The sequence below is a fragment of the Varanus komodoensis genome, unplaced genomic scaffold, assembly GCF_004798865.1.
Source record: "Varanus komodoensis strain SLA01 unplaced genomic scaffold, ASM479886v1 scaffold17, whole genome shotgun sequence".
In the NCBI taxonomy this organism is placed as follows: domain Eukaryota; kingdom Metazoa; phylum Chordata; class Lepidosauria; order Squamata; family Varanidae; genus Varanus; species Varanus komodoensis.
Genome location: NW_025335505.1, coordinates 8,367,877 through 8,392,667, shown reverse-complemented (window position 1 = coordinate 8,392,667; position 24,791 = coordinate 8,367,877). Strand labels below are relative to the sequence as shown.

Below are 24,791 nucleotides of genomic sequence, written 5' to 3'. Positions count from 1 at the left end.
CCAGAATAAAGCTGACCTAAGTGTACTCCACTCCTAGGCACGCTTACCTGAAAAAGTCCCCATCGATTTACTTGGGAGTGAACATGCTTAAGCTTGGAAGTGTAAGAGTAACAAGTCTTCAAGGAATACAGATCAAACCCTTTTTGATGTTAGCTCTAAATGTTTGGCTGGCAGTTTCATCACAAAGCCAGAATGACTGATGTTAATCTATATTGTGCTATTATTTCAATAGCCCTTCCATAAAAACATGAACAAAGGTCTAACTTCATTTACTTCCAGAAGGACAAGGATGAAAGAAATCTTACAACAAGAAAACTATGGATTTCAACCAACTGTCAAGGAAAGAGGCTTCCATTTTTATTAATAAAGTAGCTGTTCTTGTACTAGGAAGGAATACCATGTTCACCAAAAGAATAAACTTAAAGAAAGACTTTACACCAAGTTCCTCGCTTAGAAAGTAGTGACGTCTGCCACCAGTGCTCCAATCATTCACCTCAGTTTCCCTATGTACTTCGGCTACAAAACACTAAATTCCATGCCAAAAGAAAGAGTATTCCACAGCAATTCGCCTTTAAAAAGCAAGCATTACAAGCAGCAAATGGTGTTAATTTTATTTACTCAATGCCGTTCATGTCCAGTACACACAAATACACGCAAGCATACCAGCTGGATTTTTGCCACAACAAAATTCAAGATTTCACCTAACTTTTGTGAATATGTTATAAAGCGAATTACTATTTCCTTGAAACTCATGTTAAAGCTTTTTTCTTGTGCAATAACTGAGTATTATTAAGTCAAAACTGTAGTTATAAAATTGATAGAAGCAACACTATTTATTGACTTTTTGTGTAACTTCTCACAGTACTATATCTATTTTTTGTGTAAGGTCTTTTGGTATCTTTTTTTCCCTTTTGTTTTTTCTGCTCCTTTATTTTTAAGAATTTTTAAAAAGCATTAAAAAGATTTCACCTAACTTGACTATCCATTTTGGTGAAGTGCCAGTATGATGAACTTGTTAAATAACTCTTTACACATAGGTGCAATCCCATACTCTGGTCAAGATCCAAAGAACTGTGTAATTGCTTATTCATATTCAATGGGACTTTAATTCTGTGTTTCTTGAATAAGAGACCCTTCCCCATGTTCTTTTCAAATTGAGTTTAAAAGTAAGTGGAGCTGCTTACTATTCAAAGAAAACAATGAAAAAGAAATAGATCACTTAGGATTCATTAGCTGCCAGGTTACAGATTTGGGATAAAAACAAACTACATTATATGGCAGGGATGGACAACCTTGAAATAATTTCAAGAGGCCTTCAGCCTCAGCCTAACTCCTTTCAGAGAAAGAAAAGGTTTATGGAAGAAAGAGGGACCAGTCCTCTAGAAAAGATCAGTTCAGAACTCTGGAAAGAGCAGTTTTGCCAATCTCCTGCAAAAGCAGTTGGGCAGGGAGAATGAGAAAGAAAGAAAATGGATTGTTTTGGTTCACTGTTGGTCTTTCTCACTGCTAGCATACAGCTTGAAATTATCGGTAGAGAAATGGTGCCCTTAACAAAAAACTTCCCTACCCCTGATCTATGGAGGATGTCAGTAGATGCTTCTCGGGGGGGGGGGGGGGGAGATTATTTCTTCTTTAAATAAATGCACTTATAAAGAATCATGTAGACCAACCTTCCCCAACCTTGTGCCTTCCAGAAACGTTTGGACTGCAACACTCAGAATTCCCAGAATGGCCCTACTTGATGGGAATTCTGGGAATTGCAGTCCAAATGCCTCTGAAGGCTAGGTTAGGAAAGGCTGAGGTACACAATGGTATAAGCCCTGTACTTTGAAGAACTAAAAATATTGTTCTGTAACACTAAAATGCATTAAAGCAAATGAACATGCAAATTACCTATGCTACTGCATCTGTATTTATATATGAGCTCAACATAAAATATTGCTTTTAAATGCACAGGATTTGTAAGGTGTAGCTGCCTTTAATTACGGTAAAGGTGGAATAAAAATATTTATAGTAAAAGTGCCTTTCCAGAAGTGTTTATTTGTATTTGTTTGTTTGCTTGCTAGACCATGTTTCTTATCAAATAAGATTTCTGGACCTCAATGATTATATTACTTCAAGAAACTACCTGGGATATGAATTGCTGCCTAGGAGAGCTTGAAAAATCTCTGGCATTTCTGACATTTTCATAACTCATGTACAGACATGACATATTCAAAGCAGGTTCTGAAACTCTTCTCAGATTAAAACAGTTTGCTAAGCAAAATGGGAAAAGTATACTGGGTATGTGTGGTGGTGGTGGTGGTGAGGGTATAGTAAGGAAGGGAGAGAGGGGACAGAAGCCTAAGTCCCCTTTGATTCCTAGAACTATTTTCATGTTGATTTAAATCTTGGTCCCCAAGATGAAGAATACTGTAATATAGCTGATACTCGTGCATATGATTATCTATGCTAGCAATTAACAATTATATTATTTTGTTTCTCATTAAATCAACAACATCCAAAATAATACCACTGTATAACTTCTATTCTGTAGAAGTTGTGAGCAACTCCACCCCTCCTTAAATGCTGCATCCCTATTTATACTGTAATGAAATAAGAATATAATATAAACTCATCTGTTTTATAATTGCATCCTTTGTTCAATCAACTTAATACTGCTTCTTTCAAGAATGTAGGTACACTGAGAAAATTACACTCATCTAAATAGCCAATCCTTTACAGAGGCTGGGCTTGCACAATCAAAAAAAGAAAAGCAGGAATGACAGCTTGTTTTCCCTAACCCATGCACGTGAGTTATGTTATGTCTTATTTCCATAATTATTCACACAGGGCATAGGTTGCCTTGTTGTCTAAAGCCAATGAAGTGGGAGGAAGGGATTGTTTCCAAACCATTCTGTAAGCCATTACTTGTTCTAGAGTTTCGGGATGGTTTGGAAGCCACTCCAGCTGCCAAGTTCAGATGACACAACAATTGTTCCAGTGTGGGTAATTACAGATATGAGACAGTGCAGAACCAACAGACATGAGGTTGCAAAAGAAGCCTTGGTGCTTTCATTCCTCCTCCATGAGAACCCAATCAGAAAGAAAATGTAGATTTGAATGTGAACCCATTCATGTCTTAACTCCAATTAGCTTTGGGAGTTATATAAAACCACTAGGAATATTATTGATGGAGATTATTCTAAGTGGAGACAACTGCAACAGAAGTATAGGTCTCTTGCTTATGCATCACCAAAATCCAACTATTATTTCTTTTCTTCTAAATTCAGCATACTGCCAAAAAAATAATTACATTGGTTTGTGATGAACTCTCTTTAAGGGTTTTGCTTAATAGATTATGGAAATTTTACATGCAAGCACAGGGTTCTAATATAGACATCATAAGCTTGATACACATTTACTAACTGGAATGAATTTTAGAAGCTGTTTTCATAGATTTTGCAAGGGTAAAATAAGCAGGAAGTGGGGCTGCAGACATATTGCACAATGTCCAAGTATAACTAGGAACTGCAAAGAGAAGCTGTATCAGCATCCTGCCAAGCTGAATGGCAACAGCCAGAAATTGGTAACTGATCCTGGAAAACAGCTCGTAAAGTTTTTTTCTATCACAGCTTAACAGAAGTATCACTATACGATTAGGTATGCAGTTTATACAATTAAAAATAAGCCATAGAAAAAAATTTCAGCATATCTACTGAAAAATGTAGACAAATATGATATCATATTATTCTAACAGAAGGATCAGTACGCATTTCTTGACTTAGTTACCTTTTCATAACACCTCAAAGGGCTTAAGTGCCAAGTGCATTACTAGTTTTCTAGATTAAAAAGCCAAGCTGGCTGGAAAAGCAATTATAAACCATAACAAACACACACACACTACCAGCTCATATTCAGCTATTGAGTTCTAGGGACATTGCTCTTGAAAAGCTTGTATATGCATAATAATCATAGCTTTACTTATATTTTACTTGTTACAATTGTTTTATTTGAACACATTAAAAGTGCATACATCACTGACATCCACAAGGAACTCTTAACAGGCACCTTTGGCAGCCAGTTGTGATCCAGAGATTCAGCAGCAGTTGGAACATTTGAGGGTGGTGGTGGTGGGGGGGGAGCAGCTTGTGATCTTCTCTCTTCCTCTCTGTGCCTCTTACGTCTGCTGTCTGAAGCCAACAGCTGCAAGTTATACTGGCAACAGGGGTATGGCAGCCGTGCCCAGTAACAGACAGACATCCTTGACTATATGTTTCACTGCCTTTTTAGTATATTATAAACTGCCTTGAGAACTTCTTTTAGTAGGCAGGGTAAGTTAAATATGTTCCATACATGTTACTGTCACAGAAAAATTAACAGGCAAGTTCATCCCAAGTTAATATTGAAACTCTACTATGACACACAGAAGCACTAGAGTAGGTTTAGCTAACACAAGTAAGCAAACTTAAGGGCAAAACAGATGGACTCACAATAACAGCCCTGCAGAGTGCCATCAAGGATCTTAAGCAAAAGGATAAATAGCAAGATACCATGCTGTTTTGCTAAACTCACCTGACAGAGGTGCACAACCATTCTCTAGGAGCAGAGATGCATGCACAAAAGTAAGAAGATGATTGCAGGTAATAGACATCCACATAACAAACTTTACAAATCTCTGAATGAATAGAAATGTTGTATGAAACTGAATTTGGTTTTTTTCTGGATTTCTCACCTCTCTCTTTGCAAGCAGGACGTTAGGAACGATATGCGGCAAACAACGTCCGAGCATTAGCATGACACTCTTTTCACTATCAGCAATCCGAGATACCTAGAAGTGTAATTTTTATTAAAAAATTATATGTAGCAATGGCATTAGATAATGCCCAAGGAAGAGTCTCTCCCAGAACTCAAAAAATGTGCCATGACCCTTGGAAGGATGCTATTTGTAAACAAAGTGAAACAGAAGACAATTATCTGTGCAGTATCCATATAGAACGGGCTCTGGGAGCAGATACAGCGAGGGCAGCACCACAGTGCAAACTGCCGTGTCCATGTGAGTAACAGATCAGTTGCCAGAAGATGCCATTGCAACAATGGCATCTTGTCCTGCATGCTCCTGAGGCAGCTGGGTGGGGCTGCCAAATGAACTGACACCCCCCACAGGCCTTCTCAGGCTATTCAGCCATAGTGCCATACGGAACTAGCCAGAAGTACACTTGAAGATTACAAGTCAGAGACTGAAATGCTCTCCTCAGTCTGACTCTTACGACTCATTAGGATTTAATATTTTACTAAAATAGCATATACCTCTGATCCCAAACGGCTCTCTGCTGACATTTGACAGAAAGACAGCAATGCTTGATGGAATGCAGGCGATAGCTTCCTGGAGGAGGAGGGTGGGGAGGGAACACAACAGAACACAATCGGAAAGGTAGTATTAGTAGAGACCGATTTGCTTCACAACTGACAGCTAAAAGAACAGAATATACACACTGCTAGAACACTGAACCGCTTTGCAGATTAGACAAAAAGCTTGCATAACAGTGTACAAAGTGTTATTCTACTACACTGAGGAACTTCCTCAAGAAACAGGAAAGTGTGCCAACTGATAAAATTACATCAGCTTTGTCTCTTTACGATTGTTTTTGGAATTATTTCTCCCACCAGACAAAGCTTAGAGAGGAGAAAAAAATATAAACGCACAGGAATTCTTTATCTACTAACCCTTAACATAAACTTTTCTTTTTACCTTAAACTGTATGTATGGTGTGTGGGTGCTTATATGGGGCCAAATTGTGGGAAGCACTTTTAACACAGTACACAAAGCTGTCAGTTTATGTGGCTGCTGTAAGGATTGCAATCCATGTCTGTGATTTGACACTTGTGTATCTGATCTCAGATCTGAAGTGCTTGTGGGTAACTTTTATGCCCACTTTGACTTTTCCTCCTCACTTTCTTCTGCCTGAACACCTTATGTTGCTTCAGAGACTCTTGAAATCTCTTTGCCCCAGGGGAGGCTGCTATCAGAAGAATGTCCTCTGAAGATCTGGTACACAAATAGAACATTGTTCCACTACCCTGTCTTGGCACAGTCACATTCTTAGTTGCATTAAGATGCATTCTTAGACATTCCTGACTTATTAATTCTGCTTTGAAGCACTGCTCTCTCAAGAGAAATCTAATCTTGTCATGTGACACATTTTAACAAATTTAGTTAGTTATAACATATTATGGGTGATAAAAGGAAGCTGCTGGTAGCAGCATTTATTTTCATCATGTTTCTAATGTTACATCTCTGCCCTCACTGTAAAACTATCTCAGGGTGGTCAGAATATACACTAAATCATAAGCACTAAAGCTGCAAGAGCAACTTTTCCAATGAGGTGGTCTCTAGAACTACAGCTTTCATCAGTCCCAGACCAGTCAGCAGTACCAACCATCAAGAATGATAAACTATAGCTTGGACATCTCTATCTCATCTGGTTGGGAAGGCCAATCTAGACCATTAGTGCCATGTCTGTCAGGGGTATTCCCACAGGAGAAGCAATCTACTTTTGCTTGGCATTCTGAACAACAGACTCAATCAGTGCTTCAGTGCAACAAAGCTGACCCACACAATGCAGAACCATCAGATCACAAGTCACATATAACATGGAACAATATTGTTCAGGCAGCACTGTGAACTGGGTTTGGCAGTTAACATATTGCTAAGTGCTGGGGATGAGGAATCCATCTTTTCTCAGCTTAAAATGAAAAAGTCTATACAAGCTTTTTATGCGATATGTTACAAGTTCATATCAATGCACACTTGATAAATGCACTCTACATAGTAGGTAAAAGATTAAAATCTCTTTAACATAAAAAACTGATGTTCTTATTCCACTAATCACTAACCTATTAGGTTTGTCAAAGTGTATGGCTGCTTTATTTGATGGGGAACAAGGTGAAAGCGTCTCTCTTTCTTTACAAGAGATAGAAATTACAGTATCCTCTTTAGAAGTCCTTGACGGAGGTTCCGTAAAAATCCTTTTGTCTTCAGTTTCAGCATGTGTGCCATCATTAGCTGAACTCTTCATATCTAAGTATCTCCCATTATCATCTGGGACAGTGAGTGGCACTTGTGTTAAAGATGACTGGACTGCGTCGCAAATCACTGGAATAGGAGCATTTTCATTTCTTAAATAGTCTATCTCACTGAAAGAAGGGAGGAAAAAGAAGATGTTTTACAGCAAGCAAGGCATTACTAATAAAACCTTTTCAGTAACGTATGACTGAATTTCAGTCTTCAAAATGTGTCCCAGGGCATGTATGCAGTCTGTTTTACAAGCTTAGGACCCTATGGTAGCAACTCTGAGGGAATGGCAATGTATAGTTGTTTATCCATCTATCAGAGCCTTTGTATGGTAATCACATTCAAGGCAGGTTAAAAAGAGAAACCTATCATCAACACAAAAAACAGAACACACAACACAAAAAGAAACCCACTAAAATGCAAAGTACACGAAGCAGCAGGAAAAACTATCAGCAGACAGTAAACTATAAAATGTATCACAGGGTTCAGCTAAAATCGCCCACTGTCTGTTTAAAAGTACCAAGATAAACTTCCCTTATTTATTTATTTGACTTCTATACCGCCCATTAACTGCCTTGGCAGGTTTTCCATAATGTAGGTGCCCCTTCTATTCTACTCACCAATTGCACTTCTGTCAGTCCAAGGACAAGAAGAGCCTCAAAAACCATAGTTCTTGAAAACCCTTAGTTCTTGAATACATTTATGTATGGGGGAAGGTCCCAGGCCAATAAAGGCTTAAATAGTGAAACAGCACCGTGAATTGTGCTGGGAAACAAACTGAGAAGCAATGAGGTTGCAACAGGAGTGGCATAATGCAACTTGTGTCAAGAACTCCATTTTCTCTTTTGTGCTCCAGAAGTTTGTACAGTCCCACCTGCAAAGGTTGGGGCTGCACATAGCAGTTAAAACACATGTGTATCTCACCTTTACGATGTCCCTAGCCTTACGATCAGAACAAAGCTCCATTAATTGGACAGAGTGATCTCAGCTGCATTCCCACATGCAAGCTCACTTGTCTCCCCATTTCTCTTTATAGGCCTGAGTATTCTAGCCAGACTGAGCTTGGATGAATGAGATCATCTTAGAGTTGCCTGGGGCTTGATCATACAACCAGCTGTTCATAGTCTCTGCCTTTCTTGTCATCTCATCTTTGCTTTGAGCTCGGAGTAACTCCATTTAGGCTACAGATCATGCTCTGTGTGCTTCACTTTAAATTGCTTCAGTACAAAATCTAGGGTTCTTCTTTTGGTCAATGCTACTGTTTTCAGGCATAAGGGTTAAAAATAGAGGTTCTTAGTTTAGTTCCTATTTTGTATACCTTAGGTGAATCCTATAAGGTCTGAGAGTACCCTGGCTCAGACTGAGTTGGACATAAGGGCTGGTGACACCCTCCTCTGCTGGGTTGTTCACACCAAGCAACCTTTTGTACTTGCCTGTACTGTTGGGATTTAGGAAAACATCCTTTCTCCCTTTACAACTTGCCCTGTTGATCCCACACAACCTGGCCCCAGCATTTTGAACCCATTTTTAGTTTCCAGGCTGTATTTTAGAGGATCAATTTATTATCTCTACTGCACACATTCACCAAAATAACTCTGAAAACTGCTTATCCTAGAAGGATACCATGGCTAATGGTACTGAAAGCTGTTAACTTGAAAATGGTATCTAAATACATTGATAAGCCAAGAAGATTTGCATTCATAAGCAGCTTAACCCTATTTATGTTTTATTCATTTCAATGCATTGTAGAACACAAATCAAGAGAAGGTTAGGTACACCTAATTTTTCCACTAAACTCAATGGGACACTAGAGGTAAGTTTCATAAATATTCCATCAAATGTCTTACCTTTTACTGCTTATGTGACATGGCTACTGAATACCAAACAATGTCTTTTTATTAGTGCCAACAATTGCATGATACAAAACTTTAGCAATATTCAGAAATGCCCAGTTTACAGTGCAGCAATACACACCTTTCAAGTCGTCTTATTTGTTCCAGTAGAGACCACTTTTCAGTGCTTAATGCATTAATTTGATCTTCCAATTTCTGCACCATTACACATTGCTAAATGAAAGAAATATGAAGGGAAAAGTTGCTAAACTGTATTTTGGAAGCAAGCTTTAAACTGCAAAGGTGAAATTACATCTGGCTACCTCTATTGATTCTGGTGTTCCAAATACAGGAATGTTCTCCAGGATGGGAGTGGTTGCCTCCAGTTCATCATCTTCTGTCCCAATTGCTACATCCACAACATTTTTTGCAGTTACTTGGTGGTTCCCAAAGTCACGGTACAGCTGTAACAAGTCTGGAGGCTTTGGAATGTTCAGTCCTACGTCGTCCCACAGCTCAAAATCCTTCAGAAGTGAAAAAGTAAAACAGTATGGATGTTTCCTGTCAATGAGGCAAGTATGGTACTACAGGCTCAGTACAGATGCATTGTAAAATAGTCTATAAAATCTAGCAGATTCTAAACTTCTGAAGGGATTATACTTCCTACTTAGAGATTGATCAGTTCTGTACAATTCAATAACCCTTTTGGTGAGCCATTTAATTTGCAATGCATTTAACCATGATAAGCAATATCCAGTGCTAGTCTTTCAATAGCCGATAAGAATGCTAGGGCAATGAGAAGCTACTGTTGGTAGGATGTCTGAAAACCAGTCCAAACTGGTGCTTCTGGAAAAGGACAGGTCACCAGAGTTTGATCTGTGCCATTCCAGAAGAGCTAATCTGAGCTAGTTTCCAGTGGCATTATCAGAGGCTAGCTTCCTGTTTAACCTTTGCACAACCCATAGTCCCTGTGGTTTCCACAACATAACAAGCTATGGCCAGGTGTTATTTATGCAAGTCCTATTTGGTACACGCCACAAGCCACCATGATGTAAATAACACATGGTGGGCTACTTTGATCATGCAAAACTGATGACTGCATAATAGAAAGTAAAAATACAGAAACTTAACAATTTAACAATATAACTTAATAATATTATTTCAACTTACCTGATCATCATTTTCATCTGAAAAAGTTATTGAAGTAAGCTTGTAACCATTCTTTAATAAAAATTCATTGACTAAGAAGTTTAGAGCTCTTTTTTCAAGAGGTTTAATTGGCTCCTAGGATGAAGAACAGACATATGGAAGAAGTTAAAAACCTTAATCTCGTTAAACTATCTGTTAGATTATGATTTAGGCATCATGTCTAGGCATCATAGTGTGAGTCATGGGTCCAGCAAGCTATATGGCTAAAAGTGGGTAAGTAGGTAACTACAAACATTATGGACAACAACAACAACAAATATAGCCTCTTCAATTACCCACCTGAATTTCAGGACTTGATTTGTAATTTCTCCGTTCCTGCAAAGGAACTTCATTTTCTGTGAACACCAATACAAAAAGATGTATATTATTCTCTATTCTGTAACACATTGCTGATTTCTATTATATCAAAATACAAAAGCTAAGGAAAAGGTTTATGTACACCACCTGCAGCCTGAGTCAGGTTGGCTCGGAGGGCCTGAATGGTCTCTTTTGCTTTCCGTAGTTCAAACTCCAGGACTGGACAAGGGTTTGGATTAAACATACACAGGCATCCAACCAAGAATAGAGAAACAAAAATGAAATATAAAAAAGCAAGGATGGGTATGAAAATAAAATACAATTTGCATTAAAGACAAAGCATGCAATCTTTATGGCATTCATGAACGCATGCAGCAGAGTTAGACTGAAGCAAACTGGTGAACATTTTCCATAACTAAAAACTAATCTTAATAACTTAAGCTGTCTGACAAGGAATGCTATAGGTTTTAAGCAGAACATTGTACAATTTCGGAAGTTTTGAATGACTTCCATTACAAAGCATTAACATACATTAGTATTTTGAAATAAAAAAACCCACAGATATCAACGTGTCTTGCTTTGAGGGGCCACAATGAGTTAGAATAAATCTCATACCTAGCATAGAATTTCCTGCAATTACATGTTACTGCCACTATATGGAGGTGACTTTAAGTTCCTCTATTGGCAGATGCTATGATGTGCCATGTTGCTTATGGGGAGCAGTTTATCAGGTGGTTTGATATTTTCCCCTGGCATCATTGCAAACTCAGACAATGCAACACCCCCCCCCCGCAAAAAAGTTCAATTAGTTAGGCAAAATGGGATTGCTTAACATTCATGAATTCCTTTTTGCCATATTCTGATTTAAAGATTCAGTTTATCAAATATCTCAAAGTGGAGCCTCTGCAGTAAAGGGGTTAGAATTCACTAACAGACAGTTTTAAATTATGCTTTTGCATTACTGGTAACCAGGGAAAAATTGTGCAGGTGTTTTCCAGGGATTACTGCAAAACCTTTTACTGAAATATCCCAAAAGTTCAGTTTTAAACCATTGCTCAAAAATTAGCTGGCTTAGTTATGTGGATACTTTCCTTTTTTGGAAGATGTATATGGAAAATAACATTTTACTGAGGAATTTCTATAATATGTTCATCATAAGAGTATATGGAAAAGAGTTTCACAGTTTGCATTTCCCCCCCGCTTTAAAAAAAAACCCAAAACAAACAAACAAAAAAACTACACACAAAACCAGAAGGGGTAGTAAAAAGTAATCACATCTACCATAAAGTAACTTGTTTGATGCACAGAATTCTACTGCAGAAATACAAAAGCACAACTGAGGATTTGATGAGAAAGTGTGAAAAAATCTGTATTAGTCAGCAATGCTGATCTGCAAATATTTCTGTGCAACAAAGGCTAAAAAATGTGGATATACATCATATAGTAATTAATTCTGCAGAAGCAGTGAACATTAACATTACTTGAATAACCTTGGATTTTAAAAAGCTACTCAACTTGTGTATGAATTCAATTTAAAATTAATTTAATATGATGGACAAGTTAAAATATATGGTTACAGAACAATTGCAGATCAGAAATGCCCTGCAACGTGATGGTAAAAATGTTTTAAAAAATAGCAAGAACACAAACTCCAGTAAGCTAATGAATTCCAGTAAAGAAACTGAAGTTCAACAGCAAGACATAGCAGTGAGGGCACAGAAAGCTAGAAAACCCATATTACATGTCAGACGGCAAAGTATTTCCATTACTTAATTATGACAACTTTGAAATACAATGGTCAGCCATTACAACTATATTTGATTTCCCTATGAAAACAGTTTACTCTGCTGCATGGTTTCCTTTTAGACATTCTAACATTTTAACAGTTACTCAGTGCAACAATTTATCAAAACTTTCTCATGCTATAATTAAAACAAACGCACGTGCGCACACACATACACACAACTAGATAGAAAATAAGTTAGTTGCACTTTGGTCCCACTGAAATAATGGAACAAGTTAAATTGCAACTCATTTAGTTTGGACCTGAACCACAAATGGCACCAAGGTTTTTATCACACACAATATTTAGATCTTATTAGGCAGAAAACCATGTTAAAGACAATATATTTTTTCATGGATTATAGTAGTTTAACTACATTTGTGGGTCTTCCTGCAACTCTAACAAACCCAAAATCAGTGAAGAATTCTGTCATACTATAAAGACTCATAAATTCATTTCTGCATGAACTTTTAAAGATGATGACATCTGATTTACTTCAAAAACATTTATACTACAGGAAATCCCATCTGCTATAGCAAACTTACCCTGCCCACCACCAAGTACCCCATCTTTGCGCAGCCCACACCTTTTTCCCTGTCCCAAACTCTTCCCAAGAGTTCTTCTTTTGCACAAGAAACTGCAGTGGAAGACAGGAGATTTCCACTTATGTCTTCCTGGATTCAATCCTGTATCTTTAAAAGGTGCTTCAGAACTCTTGTTTTATGATAAGAGATGAATGAAGCAGTCCTATCTGTAGCAGATGTTAAGCTTTCAAAACAAGGACAGGCAGTACTTTTTTTGTAAAAAAAAAAAAAAAGGCGCAGAACCCCCCCCCCCCCCCCCCGCACATGCACCAATCCCAAGCCGGGAGCAGCAGCGTCCCAAGCAGCTATCTCTCATCTCTCACTATCAGATAGCAGATAGCGGATAGCAGACGCAAAAGCAGCCTGCAGGCACTATGTTAATAATGTTTGCTGCTGATCTGCTATGCCTTCAAAATCACTTTATTCCCAAACTGGACTGCTGCCATTATAGGTTTTCTCCTCCAGGGAAAGAATAATATGATAAACCTCAGGCTATATGCAAAAAGATCCAAAAGACTTGTGGAGTATGCTGCTCAAAAGGTTTCACTTTCATTTTTACTGCTTGTCCCTCCCTCCCCACACTTCTTGTGCAGATCCATTCCACACCCAAGATTTTTATTCTATTCACTGATTTTTTTTGAAACTTAGCATTTAAAAGGTAAGGGGTTGATTTTGTGTACATAGATTTGCAAAGGAACAATGGGATTAAGGTCGTTTTCTCAACTCTGTATGTTTTATACCATTTTTGCTGTGAAGAAGAGGTCTGATCTCTAAAGGCACAAATTCACAGTTTTGAGAACTGTAAAACCAAGCATCTGTGATAGCAAAAATTGCCCAATAATCTTACAGAAATCTCTGGAAGAGCATGGCATCGTGAATGGATTAATGGAATTCATTTACCAATAAAATTAAACACTGCATGACTATACAGCCTCATGGTACATAATTAAAATTCATGATGAATAACCTTTTGATCATAAAGTATCTTAAATAGAAAGCTTTCTTTCGATGGATTCTTCCTTAAAAGGCATTATATTTAAAAAATCCAATAAAAAATCCAATTGAAATAAAAATCTGATTTAAATTTAAAATCTGATTTTTTTTTATTTAAAGAAAATCATTTTTATCTACCGTTTCACAGAGGCCATTCTTTTGCAGCTGATATTTGAAGGCTTGCTACTTCAGGAAAAAAAATTCAAAACAAAATTCAGATAAGAAGCCAGTAAGAGCAGAAAAATGATAACATTCTTGACCGCAAGAATGTGAACTGCTAAGTTGTTAAAAGTGACACTACCCTGACCTGCTTCACACTTCATAGGTAATTTAATCCATGAATTCCTTAAATCTAGTAGGAGTGAATGAGCACAGTGCTTCTGGCACACTCATTGCTTCCAACACTGTACAGGCATTAAATAAACCTGAGCTAACTCAGCAACAAATTGTGGGTTAACTCTGAACTGTGTAACAATTTAACAACCCAGAATGACTAGATTTGGACATTATACCAATCGGATGATGGTAGATTTCTAACTGAAAGTGAAAAAATGAGTGCCAGGGGCAGCATGTTCAATTGCTCTAACTCATTTCCAACAACCCATGGGTTGTGATGTGTGAATCAGGCAGTTATTTAACTAGTACCCATGCGCTACCAAGAACAAGCTATATTCAAAGCACCTGTCTAATACATCTTATCTTATCTCTGCTGGGGAGGCAGTGGTGGCACATGTGTCTGTACAAGTACTTACACAGATGCTCTTCCGTCTGTTCCCCTGGACAGGGCTTTCACTTGCTAGTGCTTGCAAGATAAACAGTTCCCTTCTCATCTATCAAGGGAAAGGTTTCCCTTGCTAGTACTATCACAGGCTTACTTTGCTGGCTTTAGTGCTAGCAAGGGTAACCTAGGTGTGGCCCCAATGACTTCATGAGCCATACTGGAAGCAACTGAGGGCTGCAGCTGTGTTCAGAGGACACTATCACAAAATGGCTGCCTTGCCACACACACAGAGGAAGAAAACACAGAATGCTCTTTCTGTTCTTGCCCCGTCAGGTCACTCCATTCCCATCTATCACCAAAAGTTAGCATTTCCCTTTCTTTTCTTTTAAATATTTTGGAGACGAATCCTGGCCTTCTGCTAAAGTACTTACGACAGCCTGGCAACCTATGAAAAAGCTTAGGGAATAGACTCTTTCTCACCTCCATGTTCATTACAGGGCTAAGATCACTCCCTTTCTACTTCTGAAGGCCCTGAGCATGGTGAGGGCATAGAGAATTTGTGGCATTGGAAGAGATCTTCATGTGCTTTGTGCTTACCAATTTCTGAGGTTTAGCAAGATGTGCACAAACTGAAATTAACTACACTCAATGAACACAACCAATATGTACAATGGAATGTATTTCATATTAAACTGTATGTGATGTAGCTATCCAGTACATAATTCTGATGATCAAGTTGTTTAATACTGTTAGTTATAGGCACATTTTCCCCACTTCACAGTGGGTATGAAAATAAATGCTGAATAATTAGCTGAATTTCTGCATAATATTTTTAATGGACAAAAAAGCCTCAAGAAAATCAGTAAGACTGGATGTTAAAAACAGGAAAGTTTATTACGGTGCTATTGCCAACAAGGGGAGAGAGTAATAGAAGCAGAGATAATAAACAGAGAAAACATTGGAAAAGACAAATAGACAATGGTGCCAGAAACAAAAAAGCTCATGGATTTCGGATCCCAAAAGAAGAATGGATAGGTAAGAAAGTGTTTTGTCAAAATGGGAAATATGAAAAAGGAGATTGGGGATACAGTGAATAAATCTTATAGAGATTTGAAGGGGTTGTTTGGAATGGGGCTAGAAAGGGGTTAAAAAAACTGATGGGCAGAAGATACTGAACTCCACTAGTTGGTAAATTATTTCAAATCAAATCCTTAGTTGAAGATCTTATTTGGCATTCCAGTAAACAAATATTCCATCTCTTTACAGATGTGAATGCCTCTGCAGCTCAATTATTGTTTTTCAATAGTACAAATAAAATTGCCTTCAGATACCCTCTCCAATTTTCAACTCAACACAGCACAGCAAACATGCAATGGGTATGCCACATTTCTTGCCCGGCCAAAAATACTTTATTCCTGTTGTAGCAGCACTCCCAACATAATGTTTAAAGTTCTTGTCAAAAATGTTACTGCTTCTCACTTTCCTACAATAACGAATGCTTAGAAACTTTAAAACCACCACGGAATTTGCTCATGAATGGGTGTCAAACACTACAGCAGGATATTGTAAAGTTTATACTCTAAGGCAGCCTTTCACCAGCTTGAGCAATCGCAGCTGTTTTGAACAACAATTTCAGTACAGCCAATAGTTATGGATGATAGGAAAATGATGTTCAGAAATATCTGGAGGGACCCAAGCTAGGGAAGGCTGCTCCAAGGCAGTTATCCAAATGGGAAAAGGTTGGCCAATGCAACATGGGTAACTTCCCAAATGAACAAAGGGAACACTATGGATATAATCCATATGGACTTTAGCAAAGCTTTCGACATAATGCCACACAACATTCCGATAAGCAAACTAGCAAAAACTTGTCTAGATGGAAAAACTATTAAGTGGATTCAAAATTGGCTGCTAAACTGGTCACAAAGAGTGCACCTTCTCAAACTGGATGGAGGTAACTAGTGGGGTGCCACAGGGTTCAGTCCTGGGCCCAGTGTTCTTCAACATCTTTATTAATGTTTTAGATGTGGAAGTACAGGGAAAGATAATCAAATTTGCAGATGATACAGAACTGGGCAGAATAGCAAACACCCTAGAAGACAGAATGAAAATTCAGGGAGATCTTGATAAACTTGAACACTGGGCTGAAACCAACAGAATGAAATTCAATAAGGACAAGTGCCAAGTCCTCCACCTAGGAAAAAGAAACCAAAGGCATCGATACAAGATAGGGAATATGTGGCTCAACAGAAATGAACAAGAAAAAGATCTTGGAGTAATTGTGGACAATAGGCTAAACATGAGCCAACAATGTGATGCAGCTGCCAAAAGGGCAAATGTTATTTTGGGAAGCATTAACATAAGTATTATTTTCAAATCAAGAGAAGTAGTAGTTTCTCTATATTCCTCACTAGTCAGACTTCACCCGGAATACCGTGTCCGGTTCTGGGCACCAAGATTTAAGAAAGATGCAGGTAAATTAGAACGGGTCCAGAGGAGGGCAATAAAAATGATCCAAGGTTTGGAAACACTGCCCTGTGAGGAGAGACTGAGGGAAACTGGGCATGTTCAGCCTTGAGAAGAGAAGACTGAAGAGGGACATGATATCCCTCTATAAGTACCTCAGTGGCTGTCACAAAGAGGAAGGTCAAGATCACTTCTTGCTAATGCCAGATTGTAGGACATGGAATAATCAATTCAAGTTGCAGCAACCCAGATTCAGGGTATCTGAATCTCACGGTCAGAGCAATACAACAGTGGAACCAGCTGCCTAAAGAGGTGGTGGGCGCTTCCAATCTGGAGACATACAAAAAGAACCTGGCCAGTCATCTGACTGGATGGCCATCTGACTGACATAATGTCCTGCAACAGCAGGGGGTTGGACTCAATGGCCTTCATGGCCCCTTCCAACTCTTCTATAATTCTATGACATGCTTGCAGCAATGGGCTGGGTTCAAAACATGGTTTATTTCTTTGTTTTAATTCAAAGAAACAAAGATATAAAATCTTACCTACCTAATTACTCACTCAAAAACAGCTCCTGTTACTAGACAATACGTTGTAAATTAAACTTAATATGTTCTTGTGCAGAAGGAAATTAGTTTTATTAACTTGCTGCAAATACAAGGACATCAAGCAACACAGACACCATTTGAAACTTACTTCTTATCTGTAATCTTACTCACCAGCCACCCGCTCATCTGTTTCCCTGTTTCCGTCATCTGAATATCTTGCAAAGTCCAAGGAATCAAGAGTGCTAATACTTCCAGCTCGATCTAGGAAAACCAAAGGAAAATGGTTTTTGTGTGGGCATGTGTATATTTTTGAAAGTGTTAAAAGTGCAGTCCAGAGGGATCCATAACCCAGAGAAAATCATGTAGATTTGAATGAACTCTGCTTGTTTTCACAATAGTTTCCAGTCTGAAGTGACAGCCTGCATGAAGAAAAGTACTAAAAATCCTGTGATCATCTTCATTAGGACTACTGGGAATATATCACTGTTCCTGTACTGAGGGAGATTAAAGGAAGAGCAGGACCATCCCACCAGCCCAACCAAAGACTCCTCTTCTTGAAGGCTCTTCCTCCTTTAATAGTAACCATTCCAGCAGATTGTACTGGGGAAGATGAATGGGAGAGCATGGCAACTTTACCAGCCCTGCTAAAAGAACTATTTGCCCCCTCTTCCTTTCCCATTTCTTTATCTTGTGTGTCATCACTTTTTAGTTTGTTAGCCTTCAGGCAATTGTCATGTTTGATTATATGCAGACCACTGTGGAAGTCTTTTCTGATTGAGAAACAGGATAAAAATATTCCAAATAATAAATAATGGCACACTTAACTTTTCATCATTACAAAGCCTCTAATTTTATGTCTATTCCCTTTCATTGCGTTTTCCCACTAGAATTATGTTAATACTGCAGATAGGATACAAAGATCTAAAGACAAGACAGAGAATATATGAACATAGCAACTGTTCCACGGAGGTAGGATATTTTGTGCTGAGTACAGTAATCTATATAGGACAGCAACAAAAAGAGTTTTGTGATCATTAGAAGGAGAGAAAGGAAGCGGGGAGAGAATGGGTGTGAAGGAATATAATGGAAAGTCTCAAACAGTGTACTCCCTTTTAGATTAAAGCTTATCCTTTATAAGTAATCATGTGATGGTTTAGCTATAGAGGTGTCAACTGTACTTATGTCTAAATCTTAGTAAATTCAATAATTTAAAAATATCTGCTAAAAGCAGAATTATTATAGGTTCAAACCTTTCAAACATCAAAAAGCAGAAATGTGAATTCCTGTTCTCAGTGGATAACATGGAAACTGTAACTTTGCACCAAGACAAGAAACAGTAGAAGAAACTGAGCGTTAAGACAAGAATGAAATTGCCTGCTTAACTCTAAAAAGTATCACAGTAACACTAAAGCTCTAAAAAGAAGCTGAAATGTATGCAGTTAGTAGTTTATATTAAGGTTTGTTTAACCAGTTGAGTAACTGATTAGAGAGGACTGACTTCAGGGAGATCTATCCTTTTTACTTCATGCCAAAGTGTAGAATTAGCTCCTTCACTGACCAATGAGGTCAAGAATGGCTGGGTTTTACATTTCTTTCATTTCTGGCACATCCCTGATAGGGCAACATTAGAGGCAAGGCATCTTTTCCCTTTCTGTCAAACATTTTGCGAAGAAAATCTATTTATGTATACCAGGGGAGAGGAGGGGAAGATGAGGTAACTTCAGAAACACCTAACTTTTGGAAAGAGGTTTTAAAAGAAAATACTAAAATACTGAGCTTAAATATTGAAGTAAATCCTGGAATTGCCTTATTGTCAATATTTGATAAGAAACAGTGGAGAAGAAATATTAAAGACGTAGTAACAAACTTAGTAATACTTGCAAAATTAATTATAGTCAAGAATTGGAAAGTAAACTATGATTATCAATTGAGTGATTGTTACAAAGAGTTATGGAATGTGTATTTATTTATTAAAAGCTTTTATAGGCTGTCCTTTATATAAATATCTCAGGACAGCTTACAGCAATTTAAAAACAATTTAGAACATCTAGTAACATTATTCACAGACTAAAATAGTAATACTATATAAAACAAAGAATAGACATCAAATAAATCAAATAAAAATAAACAAAGCAGAAGTAACTGGAATCATCAAAACTATTAACTTTTAAAATAGCACTTAAATAAAAAGGTTTTGACCTGGCGCCAAAAAGAGTATAAGCTCGGCGCCAGGCATAGCTTTCTGGGGAGCACATTCCAGAGTCAGGGCATCACCGCAGAGAAAGCCCTACTCCAAGCTGATGTCCTTTTAATCTCTTTTAGAGAGGGTTCCTGGAGCAGGGCTTCTCCCACAGATCTTAAGGGGCGTGAGAACATATAAGGAAGGAGGTGTTCCTTCAGTTATCCTGGTCCCAAGCCATTTAGGACTTTATAGGTCAAAATCAGCATCGTGAACTGGGCCCAGACTTCAACTGGAAGCCAGTGGAGCTGATAGAGGACCGGCGTCATGTGAGAATAATGGCTGGTCCCCGTCAGCAGCCTGGCAGCTCTATTTTGCACCAGCTGAAGTATCTGGACCATTTTCAAGGGCAACCCCATGTAGAGTGCATTACAGTAATCCAAGTGGGAGGTTACCAGAGCATGTATCACTGTTGCTAGGGAGTGCTCATCCAGGTAAGGACGCAGCTGATTGAAGTTGTAGAAAAGCACTCCTTGTCACCGCCACCACCTGCATTTTCAGTGACAGCTCCGGGTCAAAGAATACTCCCAAGCTGCCCACCCTGTCCTTTAGAGGGAGTACAATCCCATCCAGGACAGACCAAAGTCACCTACCTTTAAACACGAACCACCCACCAAAAGGACCTCCATCTTATCTGGACTGAGGATCAGTTTATTGGCCCTCATCCAGCCCATTACCTTGGCCAGGCACCGGTTCGGTACAGCCACCGCCTCACCTGGAGCAGATGTAAACGAGAGGTAGAGCTGGGTGTCATCAGCATAGTGATGACTCCGCAGCCCAAACCTCCTGATGACCTCTCCCAGCAGTTTCATGTTGATGTTAAAAAGCATGGGGGACAAAACAGAGCCCTGCGAAACCCCATGGCAAAGCTGCCATGGCACAGAGCTATAGTCCCCCAGCACCACCTTCTGCAATCGGTCGGCCAGATAGGAGTGGAACCACTGCCACACAGTGCCTCCTACTCCTAAATTGGCCAGCCTATCCAGAAGGATACCATATAGTTAGTAATGATAAATTAACTTGTGATATTAAAGTGAAAAAGGGCTTCATAAATAAGAATATTTTTATAATATTTATAGACCATTTTTTGAGTATGTATTAGAAGGGAAAGGGTTGGAACCTTCACAAAATTTATTGTTGGAAGAGGATGGGGATTTCCTGAAAGGATATAATATTTAAACAGGTACCTAACAGTCCTGGTGGTGGGTGCACTGTTTTTGTAATTTAATTTGTGTTTTTTTAAAAATTTGTATTGTATTTATATGTGTTAATGTTATGAAAATGCCTTTAAAAAGGAATGCCTGAAGAACTGTAAATTATATAGCAAACAGCATTCTCAGTAATGTATCTATTGATGGGAAAAGTATTGAGGTTGCAATTTTATATTTACCTGGCGCTAATTCCCACTGAGGTAAATTGAACTTGCACAAGAATGGCTTACAAATGCAGACAAGTTATGAGAATAAGTAATTGTACATATTTTAATACAAAGCTGTCATTTTAATACATTTTAATAAACTACCATCATGGACCCCTGAATCACAAAGCAGTTTTTTTCATCCAAATTACCAGTTTACTCTTTTGTTTCATTTAACCTCTTTCCTATAACAATCAATATCTTGTGGTTTTTGATACTAGCTCTTTAACTTGGTGTTCAAAACTGGCTTTTGACCAGTTTCTCTGAGGTGCAACGGCTGTCTAACCTTCATCTTCTTGATCTACAGGTAGAACAAGTTACTTTGAAATTATTTCATAATACTGCACAATTATTCAACATCCACAGCAACACCAACAAGGTCTTATTGCTATTATCCATGTTATAGGTAATGGGGCCAATTAAGAGGGGAAAAATATCCAAATAGGTAGAAGGAAATAATGAAAATACTGAACTTTTAGTATTTTAATTTAAATTAAAATAAACACAGATTTTCCCCCAACTAATTATTTTGTATATGTGCTCAAAAAGACTGCCTTTTAACCATGAAGGTACTTAATTCAATGTTCTTACAAACTGTACAAGGTGAGGTAATAAGTGCATTCAAGTCAATAGTTTCTCCCAATCTATTTGTAGAAACAGTTCTTTGAGAAACATAAACCATTTGTCAAAAAACTGTGCATATTTGCTGCAAAGGAAATATAAATTGCTTAAACACCATGTATCTTTGAAAAGATGTTATAATTCAGACTTGTAAAGAACTTCTGAGAAGCTATCTGCCCTTTTCCTACTCCACTCATAACCATGTGGTTGCATGTGAGCACTCTCTCCGCTCATCACAAAGTGCTGCAGAGAAATATGTTGAAAGTGCAAAAGGATACCATGAGTGCTGCTCTCTCTCTCTGCTCTGGCATATGTGCACATCCTTGGAGACCAGTTTTGCAGAAAGACTGGCTCCTCTGTGGACTTTTCCCTTCCTAGCAGAGAACACTCAGCTGAATATGATGCATGCCATCTGCCTCTCCCTCCAATGAGGTAGTAGCAGCAAGTGTTAAATTTTGCCTGAAACAAAACAGCATAGTACCTCTGCCAGAATTGCAAGTATGGAGGGAAAGGACAAAATAAAGCAGGTCCAATAATTTGCCATTCTGTCTGTCACCAGCATCAGCTACTTATTCCAGGTAGGCAACTACTGATACAATTGTCACTTCCATTCAGTCTGCTGGTAGAAAAATCATATAAACCATGGGTCCTCAAACTACAGCCCACGGGCCAGATACAGCCCATCATGCTCATTTATCCAGCCCACCTCAGGCATTCTCTGAAACTGAGCAGAGAGCTGGCACACGTGCCAAATTGTAAGAGCTCAACTGCGTATGTGCCGGCTCCCCCCCACCATTGCACACACATACAGACTGGGAATATGGAGCAGGAAAAAGAAGAGGGCGGAAGAGAGAGAGAGAGAGAGAGAGAGAGACGAAGACACTAAAAAGGGATTGAAGGTAAGAGAAACTTTTTGAATCCATTTTTAAGTATGTGAGCCACATCCCTGGGCTGCGGGCCAAGCCGTGGCTGCTTCGCCAAGCCCGAGGGTGGACAGGCTGAGGTGGAGCGGGGCCGCAGCTCCCACACCTCCACTGTGGCCTTCACTGGGCAAGCTTCTGCAGTCAAGTAGCTGCCATGCTTCCCCATGCAGTGGTTAGAGGTGGGTGGCACCCTGCTCGGCCAGCTGCAGCCCTGTCCCTTGCCTCCCCTCACCTCGGAAAGAAGCCCTTATCTCCCTCCTCGTGGCCCTCTCCTGGCTGGGGGAGCCACCCCACACTTGCCTCTCCAGCCTCCCACTCCTGCTCCTTCAAATCCAGGGCAGCGGCGAGGACTATAATTTCCATCATGCCCAACCAGCATGGCCAATGGAAGTTGTAGTCCAACTCATCTGGACAGTACCAGTTTTGGCAAGGTTGCACTTAAAATATGGTAGTTATTAGCTTTGCATCCAAATACAGGCATTGTGTATTGTAGGAATTGTTCTGGGCTGACTTGCTTCAAATATTAAGAGTGGCATTAACAGTATTCATCCTTAGTATTTTTGCTTCATTCTTTGTAAATACCAGTTGCAGTCATCAGCTGGATTATGCAAAATACTATATTTATTGCCTTGGTTGTGTTGTAGCTATGTCCCTTGAATATGGACATGCTCTTCCTCACTTCATCATGGGCTTCTGCTGCAGCCCGAGGGAGCGGAGCAAACATTTTTCAATTTTTAATTACTTTTTAAAATTTTAATTAATTTATTTTCCTTTTATTTTAATTAATTTTTAATGTGCAGTGTGCATAGGAATTTGTTCTTCTTCTTTTTTCAAACTACAGTCTGGCCCTCCAACAGTTTGAGGGACATGAACTGGCCCCCTGTTTAAAAAGTTTGAGGTCCCCTAATATAAACCTTTGCAGTATAAAAAATTCCTGTGTAAAGACTAGGCTACGAGCAAGCAGGTTACTACCCTAGCTATCAAACTGCTGGACATACTACAAGAACAAAGATCTACATCTGTTTGCAGCATTATAAGCTTTGCTGATCCAATTTTGTCTTTTACAGGTATTTATTTATTTATTTATTTATTTATTAAAACATTTTTATGCCGCCCCATTCGCCGAAGCCTCGGGGCGGCTTACAACATAGGCGGCTTACAACATAGGCGGGGCGGCTTACAACATAGGCGGCTTACAACATTTAACCACAACTGTGTAACCAAATTGTGTTACACAGTTACCAACTAATTTATTAAGATTCATTCTGCACAATGCATAAGTGAATAGAACAATTTTATATGGAGCTGTGCATAACAAATTTACAAACCTGGACAATTTCAGAAGTTGCATATTGACCTTTTACAATGAATAAATTTGTACAGTTTGAAAAGTAGTAAGATTTTTTTTTTAAGTAGGACCTTCAATAAAATAAAGCAAAATGTAGTATATCATACAGTTCTAGTCCTTTTCAGATGTTGTAATAAAATGCAAATGACTTACATAATTAATAATTGGCTGCAGAAGATGATGAACAAGAAGCAGGAATGAAAAGCTTCAATCTTACTTGGGTGTGGTAGCTATGCAACAATTTAAAGTTGCTTCTGAAACATTAAGTTGGATTATATTTAAATAATGGCTAATCTCTGAACTTTATAAGAGAACATATAGCAGCCCTTCTAGTATTATTTTAAGGTAACTGATAGCAACATTCATCACAGTAGCAAAAAACTTACAAACTAAAATGTGAACTGAACCTTTTTGTTCAGAAATTTTAATTATGGTACTTAGAGCTCATTTTGACAGAGCCACAAGAGAAAAACTTTTCTTACCAGAATTTATGTTTTAAAGTATTACATTTCCTTGATTAAATGTACTAATATATTTCCAGTTTTGCCTAATTATAAATCAAACTCCTAGCAGACTTCTGTGTATTTTCCAGTGCACAATTTTTCCAGTGATGAATTACTCAGTGCAACTAGATTCTAACTCCTTTTGGAATAAGTACATTTATATCTTTGGTAACTATTTTGCTTCTGTTTTAGCAATTGTAATTTCGTTCCACTTACACAGTTTATGCCATTTCATGCTGGGAATAGATAAAAA

At 38.4% G+C, this 24,791-nt stretch overlaps 1 protein-coding gene across 9 annotated transcripts in view; it reads right to left on the bottom strand.

Annotated features, from left to right (window-relative positions):
* The window catches only part of RELCH (RAB11 binding and LisH domain, coiled-coil and HEAT repeat containing), a 76,402-nt gene that overhangs the window by 46,034 nt on the left and 5,577 nt on the right, over positions 1-24,791 (bottom strand). For all 9 annotated transcript variants that reach the window (XR_006414330.1, XR_006414331.1, XR_006414333.1 and 6 more), the window contains exons 2-10: positions 17,659-17,748; positions 10,540-10,611; positions 10,375-10,430; positions 10,057-10,170; positions 9,210-9,410; positions 9,029-9,120; positions 6,877-7,176; positions 5,290-5,365; positions 4,715-4,810 (exon numbers count right to left, since the gene is read on the bottom strand). Coding sequence is in view for 5 of the 9 variants with exons in the window: in XM_044426297.1 (XP_044282232.1) it covers positions 4,715-4,810; positions 5,290-5,365; positions 6,877-7,176; positions 9,029-9,120; positions 9,210-9,410; positions 10,057-10,170; positions 10,375-10,430; positions 10,540-10,611; positions 17,659-17,748 (1,097 nt within the window). In the remaining 4 variants the exon portion in view is untranslated. The remainder of the gene's footprint in view (positions 1-4,714; positions 4,811-5,289; positions 5,366-6,876; positions 7,177-9,028; positions 9,121-9,209; positions 9,411-10,056; positions 10,171-10,374; positions 10,431-10,539; positions 10,612-17,658; positions 17,749-24,791) is intronic.